The sequence below is a fragment of the Mizuhopecten yessoensis genome, unplaced genomic scaffold (genome assembly GCF_002113885.1).
Source record: "Mizuhopecten yessoensis strain PY_sf001 unplaced genomic scaffold, ASM211388v2 scaffold25, whole genome shotgun sequence".
NCBI lineage: Eukaryota > Metazoa > Mollusca > Bivalvia > Pectinida > Pectinidae > Mizuhopecten > Mizuhopecten yessoensis.
In genome coordinates this window covers 643,529-662,925 of record NW_018403340.1, presented here as the reverse complement: position 1 = coordinate 662,925, position 19,397 = coordinate 643,529, and the positions used below count along the sequence as shown (strand labels likewise).

Here is a 19,397-nt window from a genome sequence, read left to right as displayed (position 1 = left end):
CAAAAAAAACCCCCCAACCTATTGAAATACAGTAGATTTCGCTTAATATCAATTCCAATTTGTCAGAAAAAACCCATGATATTAACAGAAACATGACATAAACAGAATACGTATTTTCTGAACTTAGTCAAATGCCTAAGTGTTGTGGTTCTACGAAGAAGATTGTAAAATAAAGATATTTTGTAACTAACCTTGTTCTTTACTCTAGTTGAAATATAGTATATGTAAATAAGTATAGAAATAAATATATTCTTTGTAATTTATTTCAGTATGCAGTTACATTTCATATAGTTAGTAGCAAAATGACGATCAGTACGATCGTAATTGATATTCTGCATCAAATTCAATTGTAAACATGAGACTTGGTAAATATTTACATTTATCTTGATATATACAGTACGCGTGAGGTGATTTGGTACTCAGTCGCCCGCCGAGCGACAAATTTTAATCCCTGTCGCTCGTAGCCGCGGGATGATCGCGGAAGAAACGCCGGCTATATCAAGGTAGATCCGCCGGCTTTACATTGATAAGCCCTCCACGACTATCCCGCGTTCATGGGTGATGGGGATTAAGTCTGGACAGAGAAAATACAGTATATTACTAGTTCAAGTTTTATTAAAACTTTGGGCCATATATGTCTGCTGTGTCCGCTGTTCCTGTCTACGGTACCACAGATGCACAGTTACAATCGGCACACCGAACAGAAAGCGCTACTTGAATTTCCCGAACGGAAAAGAAATGCCAGCACATACTAGGGGGGAAAACCCGTCTTGTAGTGGATATTTAAAAAGAAACGAGTTCCACGAGATCTATTTAAAATTACCCATGTATGCTTAATATAAAGTAGCATTGCCTTGTAACGTGATAAACATTTCGTCTTTGTCCAATAGACGTATATTGGGGCAACATTTACGATGTGCAAGTGTCGGTTAATTTGACTAGATTACACGATTTCCCCTTTAAACAATCTAGATTATAATTGAAAAGGACCGGTACGTTAATTAACACATCATTATAAGTGTCTCCGTTTAGTATACATTGTATAAAATGTTATCACAGTTTACTGATCAACATAAGTTTATTGAAAAATCTACCGAGGCGGACAAGCCGACTGTCCCTGCACTGTGAAATCACCCAAAANACCCCCTCAATTCCCCAAATTTCGTAAAAAAAAATTGTGCTTGTAGAAATGAAAAATAAAAAAGAAGGTTGTATTAAATTATGAACAGAATGAAAATATTGGTCCTTACAAGTCTACACTTTAAATAAATGTTTAATATGGTTTCTCCTTCCTGTAACATGGACCTCGCTAATTTCAAGTTACCTCATCTTATTTTATTCCGTGTGTAACAATCGGAGACAACAAGTATTCGTATGATTTCATGTGTAACTTTTGCAATGCAAAATTATATATAAAACAAAATCAGAATTAAAGTGTACCCTGAACGAAAATACAAATGCATATAACATCAATATATATGATCTAAAAACAAAAATATCGAAAACCGCATCGAAATCGGTCAACTCAGTTCCGAGATACAGACACGTGAAGTGTGCGATTTGCACCTGTCGTTTTCCCGCTAATTAGCGTAATCGTTACTTCCGGTGAATTGGACGATTTTCGGCTGTGACGTCACAAGTTCAACCGAATGACAGCCATCATGGAAGGAATCAGTGACAGCGAGAGTAGTGCAGCGTCCGATTGCGAGTTGGATATGAGTTTTGAGGCATCAGATTATGACGAACGTGAGAATGTTGAAGACGGCATCCAACCGTATCAGTTTGAACCGGAAATCTCAGACACAGAGCTGAATGGAAGCCAAAGTGACGACTCGGATGAAGCTCCCAACGACGACCAATTGGGAAACACCGACTGGTAATTATCCCCCATTACATTCCATATAAATTACAAATTGACATATTATTTTATCCTAATATTTGGTTGACGAATAAACAACAAAATACCGACAAACAGTTGCATAACGAATTTTATTAACCACCGATACGTTATATAAGGTGGCGGGACCCAAGTCTGATCAGTACATAAATCGAATCACTTTTTTCGTAAATACTTTTTATCGTCAATGTGTCAACATATCAGTTAAACAATCCTTAAGAAAAGTTAGCCATGTGTTTTTTTTGTCTACAGATAATTAATTTTTAGTTCAAATATAGCACAAGAAAACTTATTTCAAACTCAAAAGTCAGTGTTTTGTTTACGTTTTTAAAAATGGCGCTTGCGACGACTATGATATAAATTTCAAAGTGCGTCATAAAATGGTAATATCCTAAAAAAAGGTTCGTTTGAAGTGCAAGATACTGCAATATTCAAGCCCTTTTTGAGCTTCATTTTTTTTCCTTCGTATGGGTTTCTAAAGTTGTCATTGTCAGTAATTGTTTGTACATTGTCATTGCAAGAAGACTATAGAAATGAGTATTATCTTTTTCTTAATGCAAATCTATTTTTTTCATCTTTGTTAGGTGTCAATGCCAAAGATGTCAGGTTATGCCAACTCTGCCAGAATGTGTGTGTTGCGGAGAAATTATGCGTGTACAGGAAACACGAGATAAAGTAGAGGGTCTTGCCTGTATTACAGAGCACCCAGGATTTCGCCCAGTATGCCTGGATGTATTTGTCTTACAAACAGAGTTACAAACAATACCACAATGGGAATATACCAGAGAGTCCAAAGTAAGAATTGCATATATATATACACGCACAGCAAACCCCTGTAATAAAAGACCAAAAAAAGTGTTTTGCACAGGTTCATAGTATATTGTTCGCTACTGAAAGTGTAATGTCACATTTCTTTTTCAGGCGTTACAGATACACTGCCTATCGACAACTTGTTCGTTGGTGTTGGGGATTTCTTGGGAAAAAGGTCAGAGTTCCTCTTCCTTCATGTGCAGTGTCGGCAATACGGAGCACATTTCCAGCTGAAGATGATGCATACACTGGCTTCAATTACTCATGATTAGAGCTGTCACGTACACTTTACCTACGATTGGATACTTATCTTGATATTTACACAACGATTCGATGCACCTTTATTTTAAAATATAAACAAAATGAGATATATAAGCAGTCGATACATTGAAACCCGAATTGTTTCCACACTTTTGACATTTCGGCTGAAGCGGCATACACTAATATTCAGATTGCGACATATTGAAAATCCGGAAAAATATGTCGTGAATCGAACATAAATAATCGTGTGACAAGTGCATCGCGGTAAATCGTGACGCCTCTACTCATGATTGCCAAAACGTGATTGGAATGTGGACACAGCCTGTTCCTTCACTGGTCTCTCAAAAGAATTGCACAAAGGCGGTGGTGGGTGTGCAAGCATTGCGTGGTGTGATTGTGTCATGCTGCAGGCAGCTGTCCTCGTGAAGACGTTGCCTGTCAGTTCCTGGACATAGTCTAAAAGCAGAAACTATAGTGTCAAATGTTTGTATATTATCATTTATTTAAATAATCCGAAAAAATACATGTGAATCTAATTTAACATTGTTCTTCTTTATATATTCTGCGTTCACTATTGTATGTCCTTAATAAATAATTTTATACTTACTGAATGTTGGCTCTGTTTTCACTTCCCTCAAAGTATAGCCACCCTTCTTGTGTTTGGGAAAGACGATCTTGTAACAGAGCTCTCCTTGGCTTGTGACAGCTTGTTCCCTTCCACTATTTTCGTTGAAATGGAGTGCAGCAAGTAGAAGTCTGGAAAAAGAAGTTATATTCATAAATTCTCATTTAACCTATTTGATAATTTTTCTATAAAAAAGATCAGAAATGAAGCCAGTAGATTTATGACACAAATGATGGTTATGTTGATAATTAATGTCCCCACCCCTTGGACAAATTTGAGATTAAAATATATATATTTCTTCACAGTGTTTAAGGACAGTGAAAATGTATTTAACACTTCTGTGTTGAACACATTGACAGATGAACTATAATGGTTGAAATAATTGAAAAATGTAGTTACCGGCACATCATTCCATTATACGAAAAACCATGCATCTTTGGAGCAAAGTGGTTAACCACTGAGTGGTACCCCTCCAACTCTGATGTCTGGTGGCCTGTTGATAACATTGGAATATCAAGCTTCATCTGTCTGGAGCCAATGAGTTTCTCCAATTTCACCATACTTTTGCACCCTGACAATAGAAACAAATCAATTGTTCACGTTATAAAACAAGAAGTTCCTGTTTTTACATGTCTCCAGTAGGTTGTTTACACATCATATCTACCTATATATATACACAAGTAAAAACATATTGATAACCCCCATTTTCTGCCAATTACAAATACATAACCCAGGCCTAATTTGATATTGGAAATACATACATGCTATGTTACTCATTCGAGCCTTGTCAAATGACAATGCATAATACAAAATACATATATAAATGCTATTGCCATGTTCATGTTAACTTCGATATGAACTTCCTACCTGGTTTGAGCCATTTCCTCCTCCTTTCTTGTTCATTGAGATTAGCATGAAGGCACCGAGGAAACTGGCTTCCATGTCCTTCATGTATGTTTTGGATGTGGTTTTCAAGTGAAGCCCACTTCTGCCACATTACCTCTTTGTCACCACTTGGAGTTGAGGCTGCCACCCAGTATATATGGTTGGATATGCTTTTAATCCATTTATGAAGATCTTCACACTCTTTTTCTTTTGCCATAGCAACAAGTTTTTTTTTGAGACCTGAAAAAAATCAAAAAAAATAAATCCTAATGTTAAACATGATAAATGATCACATTACAATTGGATGGAAAAGTAAAAATAAAACCCCAACAGAAAAAGGATTAGTAGCTATTGTATGTAATCGCCAACTTTCCATTACTTTCCTTGGGTTTTTTTCTGTATTTTTTTTACATGGTATAAGTCCCAAGCATGTGCCAGAAAGTAGCAATTCATTTTATACAAAATTAATGAATTATTTTAAAAGATATGATATTAGTTTGATCAAAAGTATAGGAGTACGTGTCCCCAATCCTTTTGCAATATTTGAACAAGAGCCTGAAGAGAAATGTTATTTATAAATAAATATCTTCTCCATTATCATTCCTATTTTCTTTAGTTTTGACAAAAAATCGCTAGGGCACTATGTCTCTCACCTTTTGCAACATGCCACACATCTACACAATGTTTTGTTCCAGCCATGTTTTCACGCACCCACTTTCTTATTTGGACATGTCTATCGGTCACTATGGTGTCAATTTGAATGTCCTGGCTACGTAGAAAGGCAACACTCCGTGACAATCCCTCCTTCTCCATGTGGCAACTGGATTTCACTTCATTGCTCTATAAAGAAAAAAATGCATATTTAGGAATTGCTCATTCCTTATCTTTTTAAAGTTTTATCCATGGATATTAAAAAATATATTTGCAACCAGTCACGAAAACAAACAACAAATTTAACAAGACAATTCGGCAAATTACAGTCCCCCACCGGATGTGAAATTATATGCCAAGAATGCACAGATGATAAATTCGTAATAAAATAGTAGTGTAGGAGATAGAGCCCAGACAAAACTTTGCTTTGATGTATGTCAAAGGTCAAAATGTAGGTCAGAGTGACCAAATTTTGATACATGACACACTGTCTCACCAAGGTGAACCCATACCCCAAGTATGAAGTTCCAGTGACAAGTAGTGTAGGCGATAGAGCCCAGACAAGATAGCAGAAGGACGGATGGACACGACGCAAAACAATAGACACACACACACTGTGGGGGACTAATAAGGAAGATATTCATCAACCTCTTTCTTCCTACTTAATACCTGAACTAGCTGTACATCAAGGACCCTTCCGTCATCCAAATCCATTACAGAATAACTGCCAAACTTTGCTGAATGGCCTGGTGTATCACAACGCCCATCACCACCAATAGAGATCTTCCTCCCATCACATTGTATCTCCTGTATGTGCCTGAATCTATTGCTTTCCCAAACATCCAGAATAGCAGGTTGCAGGTAATGTCTTTGGTGTTTCAAGAATGTGTCATTTGAAATTGAAGAAACATTCATGAAGTCAAATATTCTTAAAGACTTTGATGGTAATGATCCAGCAAACAGAATTCCACAAGACAGTTTCAGATTTCCAGATGGAATTGATCCAATCATGGGCTGGCTGATCCAGTTCCAACTATATCCACACACTCCACAGTTCTGTTCCACTTTAACCATAGTACCGATAACATGAGTCAGGTTGCCCAAGGCAGGTGAAGAACATCTAAAGCAGGTCATGAATAACTGTAGTAGGTTAACCTCCGATACTAAAAACAGTCTACCACTTCCTTCATGCCTGTAATATAAACAAGTAAATAATTTAAATTTTGTTTGTTTCAGATGTTTTGTTACAAATAACTTGCATAAATACATAAATGTTGATCTACAAATAGAAATTACTGAAACACAGATAATTATCTATAGACTTAGACAGGTGTGAATGAAACACATGTATAAATATGACAGGCCAGGTTGCTAGTGTATTGTTTATGGACCTCATTTGAAACTAAACAACCACCTTTCCTATACTTCACTAAAAAGGAAACAATAACAAAAGAGTTGATCACAAATTAAATTAAAATTTTGCTATACAATGACACAAAATGTATGTATATAATTTATTTACGAAATGGTTATAATACTTTACATTCAGCAGCATTTTTCACACTTTCAATGGTGTAACTTGTACATTGATTACTTCATAATTATTTATTGCATTAAAAAACCAGCATGCTATTTGCATGTATTATTGTATATCAAAAATATAGATTATACTTTTATATATATGCATGGTAAATTATAAATTATAAAAATCTTACATGTTTTCATCATCAAGACCACAGTCAGACTCGGCTTCAGTGTGATCAGATTCAGATGGGATAAAGGACAAATCATGGGAGTCTTCCTGCAGATTTGTTGAAGTCCATGACTGGTCAAGCTCCTCATTGGAGACTAATGGGGGTTCAGGCTTTGACAGAAGGGTGTGTGGCTTTAAAAGGTTGCACTGAGTCTGCACACTTCTCATTTTGGGCTTCTGTGGCACAGTCTGACATCCTAGATAAAAATAATCAAACAATATAAGTTCATTAGTATGCAGTTTTGCATGGACAACACTAGGAAGGGTGGCTTTATTTAAAAGGAATTATGATTAGTTTAATTTTTTCACCCTTTCTGTATATTGTGCATATGGGTTGGCATTAAAGAAATTAACCATATGATCTTCAATCATTATTTTCTTCTCGCATAGTTTGCCTGCAGCTTTAGACAGCCTTATTTCATGACAATACCTGTCTCTGTCATGTGTGGTTTGACTTGAATACGGACACTTCTTCCCTGTGGTCGTTTGTATGACAGCTGTGTAGCACATGACCTCGTTAGCAACGTCTGTGACAGGGTTGTCTGTTCAGAAACAGTTTAGTTGGTTATGTTTTAATAATCATAATCTATAAACACAATGCTTTACAAAACCACAAAATTAAGTTTTTCAGCCTATTTGTATTCATATATAATGGCTGATGCATACTCTGAATTGTGATCAAAATGATGAATACCACATTAAATGACCTGAAGTTTATTTTACTTATTTCAATTAAATAGAACTTTGTATTATACCTGCTCCACTGTACTAGGTGTGATGTCTTCCTCAGTTTCCATATCATTATCCTCTGTCGGTGTACAAAATGTTGACACTGGCTCTGAATGTGTTTCAGACTGGTACTGAAGGGCTATCTGTTCGTAAAAAAATAACATAAATATGAAGCTTACAAATATTATTCAATAGTGTTTCGAGTTTCAGGTATTCTTGAATTTTATCTGTTTCACCTCAGAATTTCATCAAAAGCATCTTACAAGCAGGGCCTAGCTAGCCCTTGTTTTGAGTGGATTAGTTAGGAATGGGCCCAGGGCAGAACACAGGGGCAAACAACTGCTATCAATATTGATCTTGTTAGACTTGCAGTCGTTTGGTATGTTATATCCCAATACATGTATTGGAATATAAATAACGTGCCCAGTGACTGAAAGTCTAAAAAGATCAATAGAAGTGTCTGCGTGCCCCTGTGGGCAGGGCCTTGATAGTGTGGCAATTATGGGTGTGTGCAAGTGTTGTTTTGTTTTAATTTTATGTTTGATTTTTTTGTGGCTCCACATGTATACCAACATACAGTAAAAGCGTGCAGCTAATCACCTGACAAGGGAACAGAGATTTTGTGAAAACCAGTATGTATGCCTAGTCTACACTGACAGTAGGTTCTATCATAGGAGCCTGAAAAAAAAATACCTCTAACATTCTTAAAAAAATAGACATGTCTATTTTTTAAGCATATATTAGGGGTATTTTTTTGTATTACTATTATTATTCATTATTGACAGAACTTCAGGCTCCTATGGTTCTATACACTCATTAGACCTAGACGGTAGACCAACATAGTACATGTAGTACTCCTTATTCATAAGACATTTAATAGGACCTTTTCTCGTAATTCATGAAAGAATCAGAATGATTTGTTAGTTATGACTTATGTTCAAGATTTGTTCGGAATCTGTTGGAGACTTACCCTGCTGTTCTCGCGTTTTAAGTAACCTGTCCTCAGTTTCTTGACCTTAGGTGTTGACTGGTGTATTGGCATCAGGTTGACGACATCAACTGTATCTGAATCCGCTTGAATTGTAGGGATTGCATCCTCATTTAAACATCTCTTTCTTGGGGGAGTCTGATCCATGGTTCTCATGATGGTGTACTTCAGAGGATATGCACTGTCTTCAAAGTGTTTCGAACACAGGTACGAATATTTTGTAGGTCCTGTCCATTTGTCCCTCTTTTTCATCACAAATTGTGTCCACTGTTTACATTGAGCTGCACGGTTTAATGGAAACGCATGTAATGATACCCCATCCACAGGCGTGTTCGGACATCCGTATGCAGCACATCGTTTGCCTCCTCGATATGAACTCATTTTAGCACTTAATTGTTAAAATAATCGTTGACATGTATGATATACTTAATTACAAACACATGTATATTACTTTCACCAAAAACTGATTACAGAATACATCATAATAACGGCTTACATTCGCGCGATTGGAGCTTCCCCTATGTAATCCAATATGGCTGTTTTGATCGCGTTGAACTTGTGACGTCACAGGTTGCGGCTACCCCAAAACGAGGTTATCGCCGCTGAGCCAAAGGTGTGCTTTTCACAAAAATCTCAATATCTCGTAAACGGAGTCAACTACGACGTTCGCACTTCCTAAGCATTTTATTGTATAATATGAACAATATTTGTAACTTGATACTGAAAAACGTTCAGGGTACACTTTAAATTTGAATATTATTTAGAAGTTTTAAACCAACTACGTTTTGAAAGTTACCTGTATTGCATTTCTTTAATTATGACCTCTTTGACACTGTTAGGTTTCAATTTAAATTCGTCTAATATACCGTATTCCTTCACGGATGGTCATGTATAAATTATATATATATACATGACATACACAATATCATCGTAAGACCAGCTCATATTCCTACAAGAATATTTCAGTTTTTGTGATATTTTCGTACTTTTAACAAATATATGTTGTTTCTATGTATATTACTTTTTGAAGAAAAATCAATCGCATTAAGTCCATGCCGGTCCTTAGATTTGATCCACAGAATCTGTCGATGTTTTTATAAAAATTCAAACTAACGTTGTGATCCATTTTCATACGTTGGTATAGTGTCAAAATGATCCTGATATGTGTTAAAACTATGTATTATCAATACTTAATAAAATTCCAATGAATGTCATTTCACACAAAAACGTTTATAATAGTTTAAAATGCCGCCGCCGTATATTCCGTAGACAAATCCGCATCTATCTGTTGATCTCACGTTTCGTTCAATGCCTGCGTTCCAAACCAAATGCTATAAACTTCATTTCTTCCGTTTAAGAATAATAATACATATACAATTACAAATACAAATGGAATATAATTAGGAAATTACTTTCGAAGACTTCACACGTGCTTAACAAAAATGATAACCAGCATCCGATTACCATATTTGTATAAATGTACATTTATTTCATTTCGACTATTACAATAGATTTTATTATAATAAATAAGATAATTTCTAACTTATTTTTCAGGAAACAAAAAAAAGTACGGGTAAACAAGATCGAACCTATATCACAAAATTGAAATTCGTCGCTTCAGTAAGATTTCCCGAATCTAAGTTGCTAACTTATGATCAACGATAAGAGAATGGAGTAAAAACAAAAATGAACTTAAGGCAGAGAGTCTAAGAAAACTGTGTTATTTCTCAAACGAAGAAGAGTTCCAAGTTGTTCTACATTCTATTTTTACTTTCTGTTAATCAGATGTATGTGAAATTTTCTATTCCTCTAAAAATAACGAGAATTCAACAATATGTGTACCATTTCCAGAGAAGTGAGTGCTACTTTTTAAATACAGAAAGTAGTGAAAAACGATCTCTGGAATATTTCATAAACTCTTTTTCAAAATTATGTTACGGACAATTAGATCTTTATATAGACATCGTACAACTCTGATCGTAGACCAGTGACCGTTGCATATTTTTCCGCGTTAATTGCCTTCTCAAAAAAAGTTGGGTTATATAAATAATGAAACTAGTTATCGTACCGAGTATGTATTGTTAGTATCATATAAGAAATGCTTGTAATGCAGTTCTCTTTAAAATCGCCATTCCTGTACAGAATATACAGCCCCAGGCAAGATACTTTCCATTGTATCAAAATAGTTTGATTGGCAGGTGTTAAACACAGGTGAGAGAAACTATGGTTTCAAGTTAAGGAGGCTCCACCCTTTCGCAATTAGCCAGCAGAATTCAATGAAAGTTTCACATAATGGTTATGTCACTATGTAGAGAAAATTTTATGAAAATCTAAGCATTCCGATAAACTGGGGATTTTTTTGTAAAAAATACAGAAATATTGAATTTTTGTCAAATTCAACACTTTTACATTTTTTGAGCGTGTGGCATTGTTCAAAACTATAACAACAATAAAATAATGAAAAGAAACATTGCTAATCAACCCTACAAATATTTTATTTATCATAAAATATCTACAACATGTTACAAAAAGCGTTTTTTATTGAAATTGTATGGATAACAGTTACTAAATACAAGCTAAAAGCAAACAGGACACATAGTTTCATACAAAAAGACTGAAAAATTGAACCAAATGCACACAAAGTCTTTATAATTAATTTATTTTACATTTTACAATAATTTTGATCCTGATGAGAGTTGTCTACCTTGAAAAAAAACGGAACTTTTTGCAGAGGGATAGAATTTATACAATGACACTTATTTTCTTTACTATACCAAAAAACGACGGAAGTAATTTAAATTACTAGATTTAATTGTCAATTTACTGTTCTTTTATGGAACAAAATTACTCTCAATCATGTACACTTTGGACATCATTCCATAGCCTGCTTACGCATGGTATATTAACATGTCAGGTACATATGTAACCATAGGCTATCGCATGGTATGCCGTTATTACGTGCACGCACATGCACTTGCATTTTATAGGGATCTTGATATTTTACAAACCACTTTTTAACAGAGTTATTGTAATTGCATTTGTGAACCGATTTATCTGACAGAGCGTAACTCGCTCGACAACAAAAGTCGTAGCGACCAAGAGCTTGTGAACTACTGTTAGCACGTGATACGTACAGGTGAGGTCGGTAAACAAAACACATCAGTCTGCATTCCATGCGCCTCATATACGACCTTCTTGGAAGTCGTCTGATCATATGTCAGTGTTTGCCCGTGAGTTAATTAATGTCTTTGTATCATAAGCTTTATTTCTGAAGTACGTGTGATTACACATTTCCAAGTTAAGTCTCGATATCGGGTGTTGACATATCATCGTCACGCACGTGTACTATTGTTTACCCGGTGTTACTATAATTTACACCACGGTAATGGAATGCCCGATACGCAATACGGAAATGACGACACGAAAATACGAAAAGAAAAACATGTGTATTACGAAGGGTGGAAACTCCTTAATTGCTTTTATGATAAGTGTAGCGGAAGTAGTGGGGGGTGCGAGGCCCAGATGGGGGTTGGCCTCCCAAAGGAAAGTTTTTGAATTCAAGGTCTCTGGATCAAATTCCTGTGTTTTCTGGAAATTTGGCAATTAGATTTAAGCAGACGTAATTTATGTCTCTGATTTTAATTTTGGAAAAAAAAAGTTAGAAAACGTATTCATTGCGATTTTTTTAAATTTTTTACTTTACTTACGCAAGAAAGGTTTGAAATACACGTATATTAAATATGTTTTTACTCATCAAAATTATGTGTACTCATTTGCATATAGCTAGAAAGCTACGCGCCTGCACGATGAAAATAACAATAATTAACTAAGACATGAGATTGCAGCAAGATTTGTTCTTCAACTTCTTGCGTAATTGTCAGTAGCAAGGTCACAGTTCACCTCATCAAATGATCAGGTAGGCTTGTCCAATATTTGAGACACTAACGTCCTTTTTTACTAGCCAAAACAATAACCGGCGCTTGGACTCTTCTTACTGTTATAATCAAAATTGTTCCAGATTGTTCTATAATTTTCAAGTACAGTTTCCTGTTTATACATTAAAGATGAATATGTCCAGTACATTAACACACAAGTAGAATGGTAAAGCTAACCATGCTTGACAACTTGAGACACCCTGCACCCTGTTAGCAGGCAGCTAGCTACCTGCTGTGGGTCAAGGGTCGCCGCCGCCTGTTAGAATATGGACTAGCCAAAATCAGTCACATTTGGACGAAATATTAAATTCTAGGGATGAAAGCATATCTCCAAATCATTCTGTGTTGTGTTTGTTTTGTCAAGTTCGAAGGCCAACCGGACACAAGGCTTCACTACGCTAATTGGAGACGAGACGTTTTGTTTCGTTTAATGGTTCGTAATATTTCCCTATAAACTTTCAAACAAAGTGTACACACAAGAAAATGGAAGAATTTTACACATCTCCGTTACTCGTCAAAGTATTTCGGCTTCACCTGATTGACATCGCATTACGTAATGTACATCAACAGCGCCACCTGTAACTAGGTCGTCGAAAGCAGCTGATTTTCTTTCGTGAATTTATGCAACCTTCTGACTTCGAATACGAAATAGAGCAAGGATGGTTGGTGCAAATAGCTGACCATCCAAAACACCGTGTGCTGCTTAAACAACTGAAAGATAGCCTCGTGTTACTCAGAGACGTTAGTTATTGTTACCTTACATAATTGTTGTATTCCGACCGATTTCCACCCGATAATCTGACGTGAACGTAAATGATATTTTTTCGGACGTACCACGTTGTACTACTATACTGTATTGCATGAAATAGTCGTGCATACAGCATATAAATATAGCATTCGGGCATCCTGGACTGTCAGTGCTATTCAATGTACAGTACATTTGTTGGCTGCCGATTGACAAGTTAATCCCAAACGCTCATCTGCGCGGGGTGGGCGGCCCCCCGCGACTTTGCTCGTGTGATTTCTCGGTGGGGCTTTAATCCCCTTCGCCTGCGCGACGACTGTCGCCCGCGCGGGGTTTCAGTACCAAATCACCTGAAGTGTACTGTATACTGTTCTTTCGCTAGTAACATCTTTTTATAGTTTAATTTCTTTAGATATTTGCTGCAAGTATGACATCTTTTTCTGCGAGTTTGTCTATGTTAAATACCGCTATCGTACGGTGACCTTTTACCTTTGAAACGTAGCATTTCATTGGATGACCTCAATATGCAAATAAGAACACCAGGCAATCAGATGCCGTGTTATGAAATCGGGTAAAACCAGCCGTAAACGAGGGAAGTGAAAAATGTAACCTCCTACGATAGTTTGAACAATAAATGATAACACAAAAGGTAATCTCTTTAGTACATCGACATTTGGAAAGTGTAATTAAACATAGGACTTAATTTTGCAATGAATAAATTCTCGCAGATCACGATTTTACACCAGCAGCATATGGTAGAATTACGACAACACCATGTCAGCATCGTACGTGGGTTATTTGAGATTCAAAACAAAGACGTTTTTTTCGTATTGTACGTGAACCTTGGTCAAACTTAAATAATTTAAGAAACTTATTGTTTGAAAGACACTCTTTATGTTAATCTCAATCAACATTCGTCATATTTTACGGAAGACCATCCACTTGTATGCCTACTTCACGACAACGTAAATTCAATCTGGAGACGTGATAGTACACATGCATGTTAGTTGAAAGATTACATCACACTTGGCATTAGAAAAGTTTACAGATGTAAGACTGTCCTGGCCTAGCCAACCACAGGTGAATATCCTGTTAACAAGTATGTAAGGTCAACCTATTGTTTAACAGTCAGCCAGGTGTAAAAAATACCCCGTTAGGGCGCGGCGTTGTTTACATAACGCGTCCAGGTGTGACAGAAGGTCCCCGGGGGCATTTGTCATGAATCATTACAGCCATTTACCTGTATCTTTTTGTGACTGTGGCCAAAATACAGTGATATTAAGAGAAATCGACATAAAATCAGGTGATAATAAAAGAATTGAATTGCATAGATTATATAGCAGGAAAAACGGTGCATCAAAAAAACATGATCATAACCGAAGAGTGACATTAACGGACGTGATATTAGGTGAAATGTACTGTAATATAAGTTCACGCCGAAATTATGATTGATTGACACTCTGTAATTAAAATTGCACAGACAATCAAGGATTGAAGAAAAAATATTACTTACTTGGCATACTTTGAAGGTTTCTTATCTTCTCCTTCACTTCTTTTCAAGAACGAACATGGCCAGCTGTCTTTCAACTCTGCCATTTTAGCTGTGCCGTATTACGACCCCTGCTATATTTATTAACTTCGTTATCATTGGCCGCGTGTGTTCAATTCAACCAATCACTACGTCTGTTACGAATATGTTTCGGTAGAGTATAAGACAACTCGGCCCGGGACAACTCGGTCTGGATTATAGGACGATAACAATAGTCATAATTTTTACATCAAATTGACAGGATTTCGTCATGAAGATAACTTTCTATTAGATTATTGACTACGATTAGCTGATATACACGAAAATGCCAAAATCGCCGTCTGAATGTACACGTAACATGGCAGTGTTAGCGTTGGTCTCGCGACTAGCACAGGTAAATGATAACCAGTCATGTCGCAGCGTGAAATGTGCCAGCGAGCGGTCGACATTGGCTGCTAGCTAAAATTTGGCTCTGTGCCCACAGGTAAACAAGATCTACTGATTTCTCTCTTTATCTCCTCATAACTTCTCTTAATGCACACAAAATACTCGTACAGACCCGTACAGGTTCGCTGTTCCACTTTCAGCGTACCATTACCGTAGCATTTGCGTAGCGTTTCCGTAGCACTTCCGTATCGTTTCCGTAGCACTTGCTTCTACATCTTTCTATTTAAAAAGCGTTTGTGAAACGTTCGGTCGAAAATTTTACGGAATATATATTTGTCGAAACAAATTGTAAAAAAAAATCATTATAAACCGCATTACATGAAAATTATTCCAACTATCATAATAGTCTGAAGGAAAAAAACCCTACAAAAATGACGGCTTACATATACATGGACGTAACAGCCCTCCTCCCATGGGCCTACTGTGTGTTCCCCACACCAGCAGCCAGGCCTTAGGGGTAATTTAAATAACAGGCATACCGCTGGCCATATGGTAATGACCTGTCCCTTGTTTAAGGTATAAACAACTTAAGTGTCCGTTATAAAGTTTGTTAGGGCAACATGACCACTCGCTGACAGATACATTTCTTTCAATATGATATCTATATACCTGAGAATCTAGGCAGTGATAATGCATTGACCATTCACCTGTGGTCACTTTAAATTTGGATTCTGATGTGCTGTACCTGATCAAGTTCACATTCTGTGATTTCAAGGCAATCTAGTCCATGTCAATTAATCCAGTTCATTGTCTATTCATCACGTACAGCTGTATACAGGTAAATCAGTTCAAGGTAAAAACCTACAGGTAAGATACTTTGGCTGATCCTCGATCAGGAAATGACAGCCTCAGGCACAATTTCATTTCACAACAGTGCCTTAACCAAGGTTAACTAATATTTAACTTGGAATTCCTAATTTAATAAAAAAAAAATGTCCCTTATTAGGATATTTAACTTCTCACGTAGATGATTTGTTTTAAAACTAATCTATTTTTTTTAAGATAATCTATCATGAGTTCTGTTATCAGCGAGCAAGGTTGAATACTTGCAGGCACAATTTCATTTCACAACAGTGCCTTAACCAAGGTAAACTAATATTTTGAACTTGGAATTCCTAATTTAATAAAAAAAAATGTCCCTTATTAGGATATTTAAATTCTCACGTAGATGATTTGTTTCAAAACTATTCTATTTTTTTTTAAAGTAATTTATCATGAGTTCTGGTATCGGCGAGCAAGGCTGAATATTAACCCTAATACGTAACAAACTTTTCATATCAGATTATTGAAAATTATGATATTTTTCAGTAATCATTAAAAAAATCATTATGAAGATAACTTTATTGTCATCATGTGACTGAGTTCCTGAGAAAATAGAGTGTGATTCCTTGTTGTCTATAGCAGAGACGTAAATATTACAATACGTCTCTGTCTATAATAAGTTTGTTAACGGAGTGCCCTCTCTGTGTGTGGTAATTATAAAGGTGTCAAAAATCAGTCAAGCGGTTTCGGGCTATTGTACCTATGAACTTACATGGTTCAATGAAAAAGATAATTGACCTTTTACAGCTGACCAATTAGTACCACTTAGCGCCTTTAGCAAGTTACACAGGGGACAGTATATATCAGAGGCTGGGATTAACCTGGCCTAGGGTATATTTGGAAATCTTATATTAACGACAACAAGATTTATTAACTAATTAAAGAAAGATTTATTGATATATTTAGAGAAGAATGTGCAGAAAAAATAGAATATTCTGAAAAGCAAATTTTTATAGATATATTTACGATCATTTTGATCTACAAAACTACCTGCGTAAACCCATGCAAAAAGAATATCTGAAAGAAATCAAAAAAAAATCTCCTCATAACTTAAAATTAGAAAAAGGGCGATATCAAAACATTGAATCTTCGAGTGAGTAATGTTTGAAATTTAGATGATGTTGAAGATCATGTCATTATGATTTGCGAGCAATAGTTTTGAAAACTAATTATATTAAAAAGCAAGCATATTTAAATTGAAAGGATTTTTGAGTGTGAAAAATTCAAAAGAAATAACGAACTTAGGGAAATATATGAAATTTGCAAATTCGAGAGGAACCTAATTTTTATAAATAGGTATAGTTGCACTTGTAATTGTATTGTGAGTGTGTGTAATGTTGTGTAATGTTGTGTAATGTTATTTTGTATTTTGCACAGTTAATATCACAAATTTTGTTACTTTGTAACTGGTGAGTCGAACGACTCTAAGTAATAAAGAACTTGAACTTGAACCAGGCGATGAGGATACGTACATGCATGACAAAATATGAAATATTGTAGCAATTACACTTACATGTATTGAGCACAGACAATCAAAATGTTATGTAGTTTTGCCACTCATCTATTGTGGTGTTGTCTATAAAAAGTCTGACAACGGTGAGAGACGTATACTTTAAAGCAAACATTTTCACTTGATTTTGTGTGCGGTATTATTCCCCATCACCAGTTTCACAAAAATTACTTAATTATGGAGACAAGTTAACTTGAAATTACAGGAAAATATCATCATCTTCCCTCAACGCCATAACGTTTTCATGTGGAACTAGAGACAAGAGATTGTGAGCATCCTCACATAGATATGCATGTATACCCCCCCCCCAAGTGAAATATGTTAAATCTATTAAATAACCCCACCCACCCCCCTACCCACACCCTTTTACTTTGCTCTACTCTACCAATGACTAATTGCCCCTGGACCCTGATCAGGAAGCTATCGCCCTAAGCCCGCACACTCCTTGATCCACGCCTGTTTAGGTACAAACGTACATGTACAAACGGAGAAATACATATTGTAGATATATTGAAGTTTGACCTGGTCTCAGTCCCTAAGTTATCTGACAGCAGACCCCTATACCCTCTGTAGTACACACCCCTCAGGGTGTGCCAGACAGTCATAGTTTCTCCTGTACCAGGATTCAGACAGGTACGATTTACCTGTAGAAAAGTCAGTATAGATACCAAATTTTTTATGATCGATAAAGAAAACCTATATTTTTATTAATACTAGAGGTACATATCATGAATGTAAAAATTACATATATTTAGTACATATTATTTTTCTTATTCATAATAGTTTCCTACATGCACGAGCTTGCCTTTCAAACTGAAAAAATATATATATAATAACTCCCGTAATAATATACACGTACAATGTATACTTAAACAAGAATCAACTACATTTTCATAATAAAATAAAAGATGTATATAAAAAAAAACCGGTTGATCTGTGAATGAAATTTAATTAATAGACATGGTATAACATGTACACATTTCAAATCTCCGATGCATGTATTTGCATGTACTAATAAGTAAGCACATTATCGGTCTCCAAATCCTACGGAAAATCTAAAAGTGTATGGAAGTATTAAAGACGATATAAAAAACAGAAATAGAGGTACTGGATCCTTAACACAGGAGTCTGAAATTATATCATTTTTAATTATTTTTAGGCTTATTAATTATTACGTTTCTCGTATAAAAAAACACGTAACAAGTTTACTTACTGTCAATATCAATTAGTATTTTATTCGGTAAGCAGGTGGAAATACTTCTGACCACAACTTAGTATTATCTGTGTGTCGCGTTGATCTGTTAGCGTACGTCAGGTCTTTGTGATGGATATATTACATGTACCAATATTTGATCGACCTTTATCCTCGTAGCCTACAGTGTACTGACGTTTATTCCTATGCATTGTGGGTATGTTCGTTTCGTTTTAGATATTTTATATGCTTCCGCTTTTTATGTAAACCCGTTCTTGTCACCACAAACGAATCACCGTTTGTAAACGTCATCCGTAGCACTTCCGTACTGTTTTCGTAACACTTCCGTACCGTTTGCGTAGCACTTGCGTACCATTTCCGTACCATTTGCGTAGCATTTCCGTACCGTTTGCGTAGCACTTCTGTACCGTTTGCGTCCAAGGTGGAACAGCGAACGTGTACGGGTCTGTAGGTGGTGGGGATTCAAAATTGTACAAATGATGGGGCTGACCCCCCAGGGGGCTGAGGGGCGGGGCAAAAAGGGGTCAATTTGGCTATATTGCTACAAACGACTTCTTCTGTAGAACTATGCCATGGATATCAACCATATTTGACTGGA

At 36.0% G+C, this 19,397-nt stretch overlaps 2 protein-coding genes across 5 annotated transcripts in view; one reads left to right on the top strand and one right to left on the bottom strand.

Moving 5' to 3' along the window:
• Positions 1 to 19,397, top strand: part of LOC110452570 (cAMP-dependent protein kinase type II regulatory subunit-like) — a 215,194-nt gene that overhangs the window by 8,592 nt on the left and 187,205 nt on the right. The window lies entirely within an intron of this gene.
• LOC110451810 lies at positions 2,976 to 7,075 on the bottom strand. Its single transcript, XM_021500372.1, has 7 exons — positions 6,845 to 7,075; positions 5,799 to 6,321; positions 5,132 to 5,318; positions 4,461 to 4,718; positions 3,993 to 4,164; positions 3,576 to 3,724; positions 2,976 to 3,424 (listed from the first exon to the last, which is right to left on the bottom strand). The coding sequence occupies exons 1-7, from the start codon at positions 7,048 to 7,050 to the stop codon at positions 3,249 to 3,251; spliced, it is 1,671 nt and encodes a 556-aa protein (XP_021356047.1). The 5' UTR covers positions 7,051 to 7,075; the 3' UTR covers positions 2,976 to 3,248.